Genomic DNA, 13,247 nt, shown 5'->3' with positions numbered 1-13,247 from the left:
AATGAATGGAAGGAGACCACTGTCAGAGATAGGGCTGGAGCCTGGCCCCTCAGATTGGAAGGCATTCAAAATGTGAGTGGACTGTCCCCATCCCCAGCCAGTCCTGGTGCTTTGGGGCTTGGGTCAAGGGGAGTCCCTCTGGGACATGGGGGTACAGTGAATGGTGTGACCCTTTGCTGGGCATGCCTATACAGTAGGGTATGCTGGGCCCCTGTAGGGTTTCCTGTATGGGCTCCAATAAATTTCTTCCCTTTTGCTTAAAAAAAAATGTGAGTGAAGTGGAATGGGCTGTTTTTGCAACCTAGTCAACCACGGTGACGTGAATGGAGTGAAGCCTGTGGGAGTGGAGCCTTTGGGGTCTTCATGTGCTGGTGGGGCACCACTCCAGTGAGAAGAAACAGCCGCAAACATCAATTCATAATCAGAACTTGGAATGTGTGAAGTATGAAGCTAGGGAAATAGAAGTCATCAAAAAAGGGAATGGACGGCAGAAAGACCTATCCTAGGCATTCGTGAGCTGCAATGGCCTGGTAGTGGCTGCCTTGACTCAGAAAGCTCATCGGCTTCCTCTGCTGAAACGACACAATCAAGAGGAAGGGCATGGCATTCAATGTCAGAAGGACAGTGCGAAATCCATCTCGAAGTACAATGCTGTCTGTGATACAATTATATCTATCCTCCTTCAAGGAAATCCAATCCGTACAACTATTGTTGGAAATCTTGCACCAATCGTGAAAGCCAGTGATGAAGAAATTGAATCCTACCAATGTCTTTGGTCGGAAATTGATGAAACATGCAATCAAGATGCATCAATAATTATTGGTGATTGGAATGCAAAAGTGGGAAACAAAGAGGAAGGAACAGGAGTAGCAAAGGCCAGTGGAAGAAATGATGAAGTCGAAGCACTGACTAGGCTATTGCAAAGTGCAATTCAAGAAGACAAAGTAAAATATTAGAATGAGATGTACAGACCTGGACATCGAAAACCAAAAAGGGAGGACACGCTTAGCATACCTGAAACTGAAAGAACTCACGGGGAAAAAAATCCAAGAATGAAACAGGAGGCATCAACAGAAGATGGGAGGAACACACAGTCACTGAATCAAAAGCAACTAGATGACTCTCCACCATTTCGGGAGGTAGCATCTAAGCAATGGCCAACGGTGCTGAAGGGAGAAGTTCAAGCTGCACTGAAAGCATTGGCCAAAGAAACAAGGCTCCAGGAATTGATGGAACACCCATTGGAATGTTTCACCACGCTACTGAAGCACTGGAAGCACTCTCTCATCTACGCCAGGGAATTTGGAACACAGCTACTTGGGCCAAGGGACTGGAAGTGATTCATATTTGTACCCATTCTGAAGAAAGACGACCCAACAGAAATCTCAAATCATAGGACAATATAATTTGATATCACGCCCTAGTAAAATTTTGCTGAAGATCACCCAATAAGGGTTGCCACGGTACACTGATAGGGAGCTGCCATAGTTTCAGGCAGAATTCAGAAGAGGTTGGGGAACAAGGGATATCATGACTGATGTCATATGGGTCTTGGTCGAAAGCAGAGACCACCAGAAAGATGTCTACTTGAGTTTTATTGACTCTGCCAAGGCACTCAACCGAGTGGATCATAACAAACTATGGATAACCTTGAGAAGAATAGAAATTCCAGAACAATTTGTTGTGCTCATGCAGAACTTCTGCATGGCTCAAGAGGGTGTTATGCCGACAAAACAAGGGGATCGTGCATGGTTTAAAATCAAGAAAGGTGTGCATCAGGACTGTATCCTCTCACCATATTTATCCAATCCGTATGCTGAGCAAATCATCAGAGAAACTGGATTACACGAAGAAGACTGGTATCAGGACTGGAAGAAGGCTTATTAACAGTCTTCAATAGGCAGATGACACAACCTAGCTTGCTGAAAGTGAAGAGAACTTTAAGCATTTCCTGATGCAGATCAAGGATCGCCGTCTTCAGTTTGGACTGTGACTTAAATTAAGAAGACTAAAATCCTCACAACTGGACCCATACATAAAATCATGATAAGTGGAGAAAAAATTGAAATGATCAAGGATCTTATCTTCCTTGAATCACAGTCACTGCTCATGGAAGCAGCAGTCAAGGGGTCAAAAGAGAGGCTGCTTTGGGAAAACCTGCTGCACGAGACCTCTTTAGAGCTTTGAAACTCCCGGGGTCACTCCGAGGACTGAGGTCCTCCTGGAAGAAGCCATGGTGTCGCCTCATCTATGAGAAAGTTGGACGTTGAATAAGGAAGGCCGAAGAGGAATGTAGGCCTTTGAATTCTGGCGCTGGAGAATACTGAATACATATCGAGAATATTGAAGGTACCGTGGACTGCTAGGGACAAAGCTGTCTTGGAAGAAGTATGGCCAGAATTTTGTGCTCATTAGAGGCAAGGAGGGTGAGACTGTCTCACATATTTTTGGACATGTTGTCAGGAGAGACCAGTCCCTGGAGAAGGACATCCTGCTTGGTAAAGTAGAGGGGCAGCACAAAAGAGGAAGGACACGGACGGACATGGTTGCTGCAACAGTGGGATCAGGCATAGGAATGACTGTGAGGCTGAGACTGGCGCAGGCCAGGTGCAGCTCTGTTGTACGCAGGATTGAAACAGGTGGGAATCAATTCAATGGCACCAAAGAACAACACGGGTCAGGGGAGACTGGGATCTAAGTCACTGGGGAGGGGGACCTGGGGAGATGACTTTAAGTAGGTCATTTTTTATCAGTGAAAACAAGGAAGGGGGGAGTGTGGACTGGGGACTCAAAGCCCATCTGTAGGCAACTGGACATCCCCTTACAGAAGGGTCACTGGGAGGAGACGAGCCAGTCAGGGTACAGGGTAGCAATGATGAAACATACAACTTTCCTCTAGTTCCTAAATGCTTCCTCCCCACCACTATCATGATCCCAATTCTACCTTACAAATCTGGCTAGACCAGAGGATGTGCACTGGTACAGATAGGAACTGGAAACACAGGGAATCCAGGACAGATGATCCCTTCAGGACCAGTGGTGAGAGTGGCGATACTGGGAGAGTGGAGGGAAGGTGGGGTAGAAAGGGGAACCGATTACAAGGATCTACATGTGACCTCCTCCCTGGGGGACAGACAACAGAAAAGTGGGTGAAGGGAGACGTCAGACAGTGCAAAATATGACAAAATAATAATTTATAAACTTTGAAGTGTTCATGAGGGAGCAGGGAGCGGGGAGGAGGGGGAAAATGAGGAGCTCATGCCAGGGGCTTAAGAGGAAAGCAAATGTTTTGAGAATGATGAGGGCAATGAATGTACAAATGTGCTTTACACAATTGATGCATGTATGGATTGTGATGAGAGTTGTATGAGCCTCCAATAAAATGATTTTTAAAAAAGAAAACAAGGAAGGTCCGATTTTCAAGTTTTGCCTTGATGTGTTAATTAAAAGCATAACGAGCTTGACTCGTATTTTGGAGTTGATATGATGAAAAGAGTATCCAAAAAGTCTCCGGTGTTTGCTCGGGAGCTTAATTTCATCGTTTGCTTTGCATTATTCTCGGTGAATAAGCCTCTGGATTATTGTCCCACCAGCACAGGTGGAGTAAAACACGCCTCTGCTTTCCCAATAATTCCAATCCCCAAACTGGACTTGGCCCCTGCGGCCCTTTCGCCTTGACTTTCTGCATCAGGGTGAAGCCATGTTGCTTATCCCGCGCCTGCGCACTTTGTGGTCCCTTCAGGGCCCTCCACCAGGTCGCAACTCCCTGCGACTAAATGGGAACGTCCGAAACCTCCCAAGGCTCCCCCCGCCTCACTGGCCTTCGTGGTACAGCCCGCCCGCGGTTGCGCGGGGGCGGAAGTAAGGGCGCGGGGCGGGACCTGTTGCCCCAGGCGACGGAAGTGCCGCGGCGCGCCGGTGAGCGGGCTGTTTGGAAGTTTCCCGAGGCGGTGAGGCGGAGGTGAGGGAGCCCCGGGCCTGGGCGCTGGGCCCCGGGACAGGTCGAGTGTGTGAGAGCGGGCCTGTTCTGGCCCGATGGACGTTCTGGCATGTTCTGCGGGTTGGAAGGGTGGACGTGCCCGCGCCGCGCGCGCCTGGGCTCTCACGGGACCCGCCTTTCCCGGCGGGCCGCTCGCTCAGTTTCCCGCCGCCAGTCTGAGAACTGCCTTTTAACCTCATTTCGCGTGTGTAGCGCGGCCTGGTTTTGAAAGATGAGCGTTATGGTCACTCCCTGCTGCGAGGAAATGTTCGTGTCAGTGCTGTCTGGCTGGCTAGCCTCAGGTTTGGGGTCTTTGGGCGAGTAACCAGCGCCCAGGGACGTCCCCGCAGCCGACGACAAACGGAGCAGACGTCCCTACCGCATTCCCTTCCGCACTGGTCCCCCTTCTGGCTGGCGGCTTTTTTGATCGGCATGCCCCACCCGCACCCCGTGGCCTAGTGGTTACAAATTGGGCTACGATGAGCAAGTTCAGTAGTTCGAGACCTCCGCGGAAGACGGACTGGCTTTCTACTCCCGTAAAGAGTTACAGTCTTGGAAAAGCACAGGGTCAGTTCCACCCTGCCCTTTAGGGTCGCTGTGAGTTGGCATCGACTCGCTGGCAGTGAGAGTGAGTGATGCCCTGTAGGCCACCCCTGCCACTAATATTTACAAGCTTGGAATCTACAGCTGAAAGGACTTGTAGTTCGTGTGTGTGTGTGTGTGTGTGTGTGTGTGTGTGTGTTTCAGTTTTATGTCAGGCTTGACACGTAAAACTTTGATTTTCTTCAACCATCATCATAAATCTGCAAAACTTTCTGTTATTTTTTTTACATTTATTAGGGGCTCATACAACTCATCACAATCCATACATATACATACATCAATTGTATAAAGCACATCCGTACATTTTTTGCCTTAATCATTTTCAAAGCATTTGCTTTCCACTTAAGCCCTTTGCATCAGGTCCTCTTTCCCCCCCCCTCCCCGCTCCCCCTTCCCTCATGAGCCCTTGATAATTTATAGATTGTTATTTTGTCATATCTTGTCCTATCCGGAGTCTCCCTTCCCCCCCTTCTGTGCCATCCATCTCCCAGGGAAGAGGTCACATGTGGATCCTTGTAATCAGTTCCCCCTTTCCAACCCACTCACCCTCCACTCTCCCAGCATCACTCCTCACACCCCTGGTCCTGAAGGTATCGTCCACCCTGGATTCCCTGTGCCTCCAGCCCCCATATGCACCAGTGCACAACCTCTGCCCCATCCAGTCCCACAAGGTAGAATTCGGATCATGGTAGTTGGGGGGAGGAAGCATCCAGGATCTGGGGGAAAGCTGTGTTCTTCATCGGTACTACATCGCACCCTGACTGACCCATCTCCTCTCCTAAACCCCTCTATGAGGGGATCTCCAGTGGCCGACAAATGGGTCCTGGGTCTCCACTCTGCACTTCCCCCTTCATTCACTATGGTGTGTATATATATATATATATGGTGTGTGTATATATATATATATTCTTTTTCTTTTTTTCGCATGATGCCTTATACCTGGTCCCTTTGGCACCTCGTGACCACACAGGCTGGTGTGCTTCTTCCATGTGGGCTTTATTGCTTCTGAGCTAGATGGCCACTTGTTCACCTTCAAGCCTTTAAGACCCCAGACACTATTTCTTTTGATAGGCACCATCAGCTAACTTCTCCACATTTGCTTATACACCGTTTGTCTTCGGCGATCGTATCATGGAGATGCTGCACGACTCTTTTACTTTGTCATTTCTCCTTTTCACTTTAGCTCACTGTCATCTAGTCCATTCTGGTTTATAGCGACCCTATAGGGCAGAGTAGATCTGCCTGCATGGGTTTCTGAGACTAAATCTTTACAGAAGCAGAAAGTGTTGTCTTTCTCCCCCAGAGCTACTGATTGTTTCGAACTGCTCGAAGTCTGCAGCCAAACACATAAGCCACTAAGCCACCAGGGCCTCTATTCTTGAGGTGGTCTCTAAATTCGGGCGGAATAGAGTCAAGGTCATGCTTTAGCTCTCGTGGACAGCAGTGTGTTAACTAAGATTCAGGCTGGAGTCAGAAGGGGATCTGCAACAAGGACTATCCTTGCTGATGTTGGCTGGGGCTTGGCTGAAAGCAGCGACTACCAGAAAAATGCCGGGGTTTATTGACTCTGCCAAGGCTTTCAACTGTGTGGACCATCACACACTGGATAGTCTTGAGACGAATGGGAGTCCCAGAACACTCAGTTGTGCTGCTGTGGAACCTGTACATGGATCAAGAAGCAATTGTTTGAACAGAACAAAGCCATACTGTATGGTTTAAAATCAAGAAAGATGTGCATCAGCGCTGTATCCACTCTATATTCAATTGGTTTGCTGAGCAAATAATCAGAGAAGCTGGGTTATGTGAAGAGGAATGTGTATCAGGATTGGAGGAAGACTTACTGAGATAGTTTATTGTGCCAACCTGGCCAGTAAACGTGGGGTTAATTGAAGGGCAGATCGCTAAATGGCTCAGTGAACCTCGCCTTTCTAGTTCTAGGGTCTCTTGCTTTCTGATGGTCCCACCAGGGTGCAGCTGCCTTAGCCAGTTCCCTGCTCCAGCTGGCAAGGCTCACTTCCTGCAAGACATCCCTGAGGAGAAGCCACATGGACCTACCCCGATGCAGCCCTGGGTGCTGGAGCAGCCGGGTGGAGACCCCTGCCAGCGCCGAGATGCTTATACATTCACTGATTCGGCTTTCCTCCTGCAGTCGGCATCATTGCATCTGTTTTGTGAGATGGAGGAGGACTTTGTGGATTGGTGTTGAACATATGGGCTAATGTTGGACTGTGGGCTTGGGCAGCACTGGGTTGGGATGTTTTCTTGATGTGCACTTAACCTTTATATAAAACTCTCTCCTATACATGAGTTTCTGTGGATTTGTTTCTCTGAAGTACCCAGAGTAACACATTATGGTACCTTGGCAGTGGGGTCCTGGAGAAACAAATCATAGGATGGAGAGTAGATGTTTGTTTGATCTCTCCCTCATGGTACTTTTTCTTTGTCTAGCCAGAGGTCAGGTAAAGCCACACTTTACTCTGTTGTTTTCTGGGGAAAATATAGGAAGTAGGAAAATAGAAAGTTTGTAAGACCACTTAATTTCAGCCATTAAAATAGATCTTTAGATGGGTTTAGGCTATGCCTGCAAAGAAAGCTTTGAAAAGATCTGCCCCACCCAGTGCTTTGGAGTACTCAGGAACCAGTAGTATTTGTCAGAAGCAGGAAAAAATCTGGAACCATGAAGAAAAGTCTCTGGTACTGAATGTTTAAGGGAGTCTGTGAGCAGGCTGAAATACTTGCTAGGTTAGGTGACCACCTGGATCCACTTGTTGAGTGGAAGTGGGAGAAATGCAGCAATAAAGAGACGGGTTGAGTTTGGCCACTGACACCTGTGGACTTGTTTACAGGGGTAAAAAGGGGGGAAGACGAGTGGGTTGACTGGTCTAAAGTTCATGACCTAGCATGAGGTGGCTAGGCTTGTTGAATATTGGTGAGAGGCCATGGTCTAAAGCAGGGGTCCTCAAACTACGGCTTGCGGGCCACATGCGGCCTGCTGAGGCCAGGTGTTTTTGCCCCGTTTTGTTTCTTTACTTTCAAATAAGATGTGCAGTGTGCATAGGAATTTGCTCATAGTTATTTTTTTAACTATAGTCCTACCCTCCAATGGGTCTGAGGTGTGGGAAGCCGCAGCTCTCGCCGCCATTACAAGATGGCGCCGGGCAGTCAGGGCGGTGGCCCAGTTAAGTGGTAAACAACCACTTAGAGCATGCGCACTGCTTAGATGACGTAGTCATAACTCCACCCTGGAGTATGGTAATAAGGGTTCTGGCGAACGCACCAATCAATGCACAGCACGTCCCCATAGAGCGCATATAAGCAGCAGTAGTTTGGGGCTTCGGGGTCTTTTGCCGCATCTGCAAATCGAACCCGCATTAAACGCCTGTGGAAGAATCCTGTTATGGCGCGTCCTTCTTGCTGGCGAGACTGAGCGCGCGACACTGAGGGACAGTGAACTGGCCCCTGTTTAAAAAGTTTGAGGACCCCTGGTCTAAAGGCGAGGCGACCAATGGGCTGAGTGGAGGCAGCCCATATTGAGTTGACCAGAGGCTGAGTGAGGCTGTGGAGGTTGAGTGAGGCAGCCCACATTGAGGACCAGAACCCGACCAGATGGAGATTTTTGAGCCTGTGAACTGGTGCACATTGTTGCTGACTTTATGGATGGTCTGTCCATATTTGACTTTGCTTATGGATGCAGACTTCACAAGGTTCCAACTATTGTCTCTTCAGAGCACTGGGTTGATGTAAGTGGGCAGTATATAAATTGGATAACCCAAATTGGGGGCATAAAGGCATGAAGTGGTTGGCTTACAAACTTTCATAGGTGGGGGAACATATTCACAGGATTATAGGATTAAGGTGTAGGTGGTACTTAATTTCAATGGTGAAGCTAAAGAATTATGTACAGGTACCAGGTTGGCAAGGGGTGGATTGAGGTAGGTAGTTTATTGTGCCCACCTGGCTGATAAACACACATGGGGTTAATTGAAGGGCAGAAGGATAAATGGCTCGGTGAGCCTCGCCTTTCTAGTTCTCAGGTCTCTTGCTTTCTGATGGTTGAACCAGGGTGCAGCTGCCTTAGCCAGTTCTCTGCTTTATCTGGCAAGGCTCACTTCCTGCAAGACACACCTGAAGGTACTAGAGCACCCGTGTGGAGACCCCTGCCAGCGCTGAGATGTTTATACATTCACTGATTCGCCTTTCCCCCTGCAGTCGGCATCATTGCGTCTGTTTTGTGAGATGGAGGAGGACTTTGTAGATTGGTGTTGAACATATGGGTTAATGTTGGACTTGTGGGCTTGGGCAGCACTGGGTTGGGATGTTTTCTTGATGTGCACTTAACCGTTATATAAAACTCTCTCCTATACATGAGTTTCTGTGGATTTGTTTCTCTATTAAGCACCCAGATTAACACACTTAGGAACAGCTTGTGATATGCAGATGACACCTTGCTTGCTGAAAATGAGGAAGACTAGAAGCACTTGCTGATGAAAAGCAATTATAGCCTTCAGTGTGGTTTACAACTCAAGGTGAAGATAAAAACAACCCGTTTAACCTGACAGGATAAACGGAGAGAAGATTGAAGTTGTCAAGGATTTTGTCTTGTTGCATCCACAATCAATGCTCATGAAAGCAACAATCAGAAGATCAAATCTGCTGCAAGAGTTGAAAGCAAAGATGTCACTTTGTGGACAAGGGTGCACTTGACACACAAGACGTGGTATTTTCCATGATCTCGTTTGAATTGAATGTTGGACACTGAAGAAGGCAGATCGAAGAAGAAGGGTTGCCTTTGAGTTGTGCGGGCAAAGGAGATGGAACGGACCACGGACTGCCAGAACAACCAATAAATCCGCCTCGGAAGAAGTGTAGTCAAACGGCTGCTTAGAAGCAAGGATGGCGAGTCTCACATTTTCGCCGTGTTGTCGGGAGAGACCAGTCCCCGGAAAGAGACAGCACGCGTGGTACAGTAACAGGGCAGTGGAAAAGGAAGGCCCTCGATGAGCTGGGTTGACAGTGGCTACAACAGTGGGCTCGCGCACAGCAACCGTTGTGAGGGTGGCACGGGACTGGGCAGTGCTTTGTTCTCCTTGTGCATAGGGTCACTGTGTGTCGGAGCTGACTGACAGCACCTAACAGTAACAGCAGATCTTTATGATTTTACCCTCTTATTTTGTCGTGCTTATTCATTTTCTTGTAGGTTACTCTATTTGTTCATTTCTTCCTACGTTTACAGTAGTGTGTTCTACCTTGGTATCTTTTTTACTTCCTCTCCATTTGAAAGTCCTATGACTACACAACTCCCTCTGTTCACTTTAATTGTCTTTATTACAAATTGATATCTCCGTTTCCCTATTCTCAATCTTGTAGATTGGTTTACTTTGGATAAGCTCGGGATTCTAGAACTGTCCTCTGCATCTGTTTCTCTTGACCTCTGTGCCTTTGTTCTTTGTTGTAGAGGATCTGAATGGCATAACTGCCCAGTTCATGGTCTTTAGGAAAGTCTGCTCTGTACCACTCTAAAGACGTCTTCGGCAGCAGATTTGCCGAGTACAGTCTCTTTCTACTGCTTTTTCCATGAGAGTTTATTGTGGGTCCGAGTAGAATGAGCCTTTGACAATTCAGTCTTTTCTCCATCTATCTTGATGCTGTCTATTGGTCCATTTATGAAGTTTTTGTTTCCTTTACACTGAAGTGTGATCCAGACTCACTGCTGGTAATCTCTGGTTCTCATCAGCAAATGCTTTAAGTCCTCATCCCTTTCAGCCAGCAAGGTTAAGCCATCTGCATATTACAGGTGGTAAGCCTTTCTTCAGTCCTGCTGCTGCATCTTTTTCATATACTTCAGATCTGTTGAGTTTGGTGAAAGGCTACAAGCCTGAATAATACCTTTCCTCGTTTGAACCCAGGTAGTAGCCCCATGTTCTGTTTGAACAGCTACGTCCTGGCCTCTGTACAGGTTCACAGAGCACAATTAAGTTTTCTGGATTTCCATTCTTTGCAATATTATCCATAATTTGTTATTGTCCACAAAGTCAAATACCTTTGCAGAGTGAAAAAAATAAAATTCCACAAATGACCATCTTACTCACGGTTAAGATCCCCCTGACGTCAGCAGTGATTCCACATTCCTTATTCCGCACGCTGGCCTGAATCTAGCATGGATTCCTGCCAGCTTTGCAGCAGCGTCCAGCCACAGCGGATTTTGAATGATCTTCAGCAAAATTTCCCTTCTGTGTGATGTTAATGACATTGCCGATGATTTTCACATTCCATGGGATCACCTTCGTTTGGAATGGGTGCAAATATGGATCTCTTCTAGTTGGCTCATTTCCTAGCCACTGCACAGGAGGAGGAGGAGCCTTTCCACTCCTGTCGAGAGCTCGTCTCAGAAACCCACAGGGGCAGTTCTGTCCTGCAGCGTCGCTCTAAGTCAAAACAGACGCAAACGCAGTAAGTTGGGTTTTTAACCCGCCTAGTTGGTTGGCCAGGTAGCTGTCTTTCAGATGTCGGGCGCAGAGGTGCGTACCTCTGGCGTGGCATCCGTGGTAAACCATTCCCACTGGCATTGCTCTGTGCCAGTGCTTTCAGCGTGACTTGCACCTCTTGTTGCCATCAGCCCTCGATCATGTGTCACTTCTTGAAATGGTTGAATGGGAGGCCGCTCATTTTGGCACATTAACTATTCCTTCCATGTTTTTTCTTGTGCTTCCAGAATCAGTCAGAATTTTGCCCATGGGATTGACAGCTCTCCCACTTTTTAAAAACCTTTCAGCTTGAGAAATGCTGGCCATGCACTTTCCTTTTGGTTTACCAGTCCCAGCTCTTGTGCCTTTCTTTATAACATTTGACTCTCTTCTTCTCAAGCTTCACTTTGAGCCTTTCTGTTTAGCTCTTCGACTTCATCAGTTCCTTCATTCGCTTCAGCTTCTCTATAGTCAAGAGCAAGTCTGAGGGTCTCTTCCTACATCCGTTTTGTTTGTTTTTCTTTCCTGTCTTTTAAATACATTCTGCTCTCGGTGCATGATGCTCTTGGATGTTACTCCTCTGGTCCTTGATAATGTGCAGTGCATCCAATCTGTTGTTGAGGCGGTCTCTGAATTCAGGTGGGATATACCCAGGGTCATATTTTGACTCGTGGATTTGTTTTCATTTCCTTCCCCTTCCCCTAAGACTTGTATGAACAATTCGTGGTCTGTTCCACAGTCAGCCTCTGACCTTGCTTTGGCCAAAGATGCTGAATTTCTCTATCATCTGTTTGCCCAGACACCGTTGATTGAATTCCAGTCGATTTCATCTTGCAAGGTCTATTTAAATAGTCATCATTTTATGTCATTAAAAAAGAATTGCAATCAGGAAGTCTGTAGTATTACAAAGTTATATTGCGTGTCTGCAGCACTGATTGTTTCACTAAGCCCTTATTTTCCAACTACTTATCCTTCCACTTGGTCTCCAACTTTCAGGTTCCAATCAATTTTAGGTTGCAAGAAGTGGTATGACTCTTTAATCTTCATTATTGGCTTTAGTGGTTGGTACATAAAGTTTGGTAATATTAGTGGTTCTTTTCTGTAAGTGATGTTTTGTGCTTTTATCTTATCACAAATAGCTTGATGCTTTGAGATAGCATCTTGAAATGTTCATTTTGATGATGAACGTGACAACATTTCTCTTGAATGTGTCATTCTCGGCGCAGTAAACCACATGACGGGCTGACTCAGAATGGCCAAGATTCATGCTTCGGGTATTGGTCTTTGTGCAATCCACTTCATTTTCATGACTTTCAATTTTCCTAGAGTCATACTTTGCACACTCCCCGTCCTAGTTACTAGTGGATGATTATTTCTGTCTTCTCATTTGGAATCATGCTCCATCAGCCAATGAAGGTAGAAGCTTTACTCTGTCCACATTATTAAGATTGTTTATTAGGAGGAGGCAGCTCAACTCTAGTCATATTTTGAGTGCCTTATAGCCCCAGGTGGGCATCTTCTCCACTTTATCAGACTATGTTCTGCTGCTATCCAGAAGGTTTTCAGTAACTAATTTTTCAGAAGTCTTAGTCTGGAAGCTCTGCTGACACCTGTTCACCTTGAGTGGCCCATCTGGTATTTGAAATACTGGTAGGACGACTTCCAGCATCACAGTAATACATATACAAGATGCCACAGTGTGACAAACTGACAGATGCATGATGGGGTGAACAGCTAGGAGAGGGGATCAAATCAAACTTACTTCTGGGCGTTTCATCCAGCTCTTCACATCTTCCTTTTCAGTTTTCTTGAAATGAGCGACGATGGATGAGAAAATTTTATCCCTAGCAGCAGAAAAATCACCAGACAAACTGCAGGAGTTTCTGCAAAACCTGAAAAAAGATGACGTGAGTATTGGGACAGGCGAGCTCTCTTGCTTACCTGCTTGCCTGGCTGACGCCCCTCCTTGGAAATCCAGAACTGTGGTTCTTGGTCCCATGCCAAACGACTGCATCCGAAATGGGGGCTGAAACCCAGGCATCCGTTTCACAAGTCCTCTGGGTGATTTGAGTGTTGTGTAATCCCAAGTTTCCCCTTGTTCCTGGATGATGGCCCCCCACGACTCACTCCACCCAGTTTATTGCATAAGCCAAACATTTTAGGAGGATTTGTTCTTTTCCTTTATCCCTACCTCCCTTCTC

At 46.9% G+C, this 13,247-nt stretch overlaps 1 protein-coding gene across 2 annotated transcripts in view; it reads left to right on the top strand.

Annotated features, from left to right (window-relative positions):
- The first annotated feature begins 3,876 nt into the window (after positions 1-3,876).
- FANCI (FA complementation group I) overlaps positions 3,877-13,247 on the top strand; it is an 85,657-nt gene continuing 76,286 nt past the window's right edge. For both annotated transcript variants that reach the window (XM_075557840.1, XM_075557839.1), the window contains exons 1-2: positions 3,877-3,961; positions 12,850-12,953. In XM_075557840.1, coding sequence (XP_075413955.1) covers positions 12,870-12,953 — 84 coding nt within the window. In that variant the 5' untranslated portion in view covers positions 3,877-3,961; positions 12,850-12,869. The remainder of the gene's footprint in view (positions 3,962-12,849; positions 12,954-13,247) is intronic.

Source organism: Tenrec ecaudatus, chromosome 9 (assembly GCF_050624435.1).
Source record: "Tenrec ecaudatus isolate mTenEca1 chromosome 9, mTenEca1.hap1, whole genome shotgun sequence".
In the NCBI taxonomy this organism is placed as follows: Eukaryota; Metazoa; Chordata; class Mammalia; order Afrosoricida; family Tenrecidae; genus Tenrec; species Tenrec ecaudatus.
This window is presented reverse-complemented; position numbering and strand designations above follow the sequence as displayed.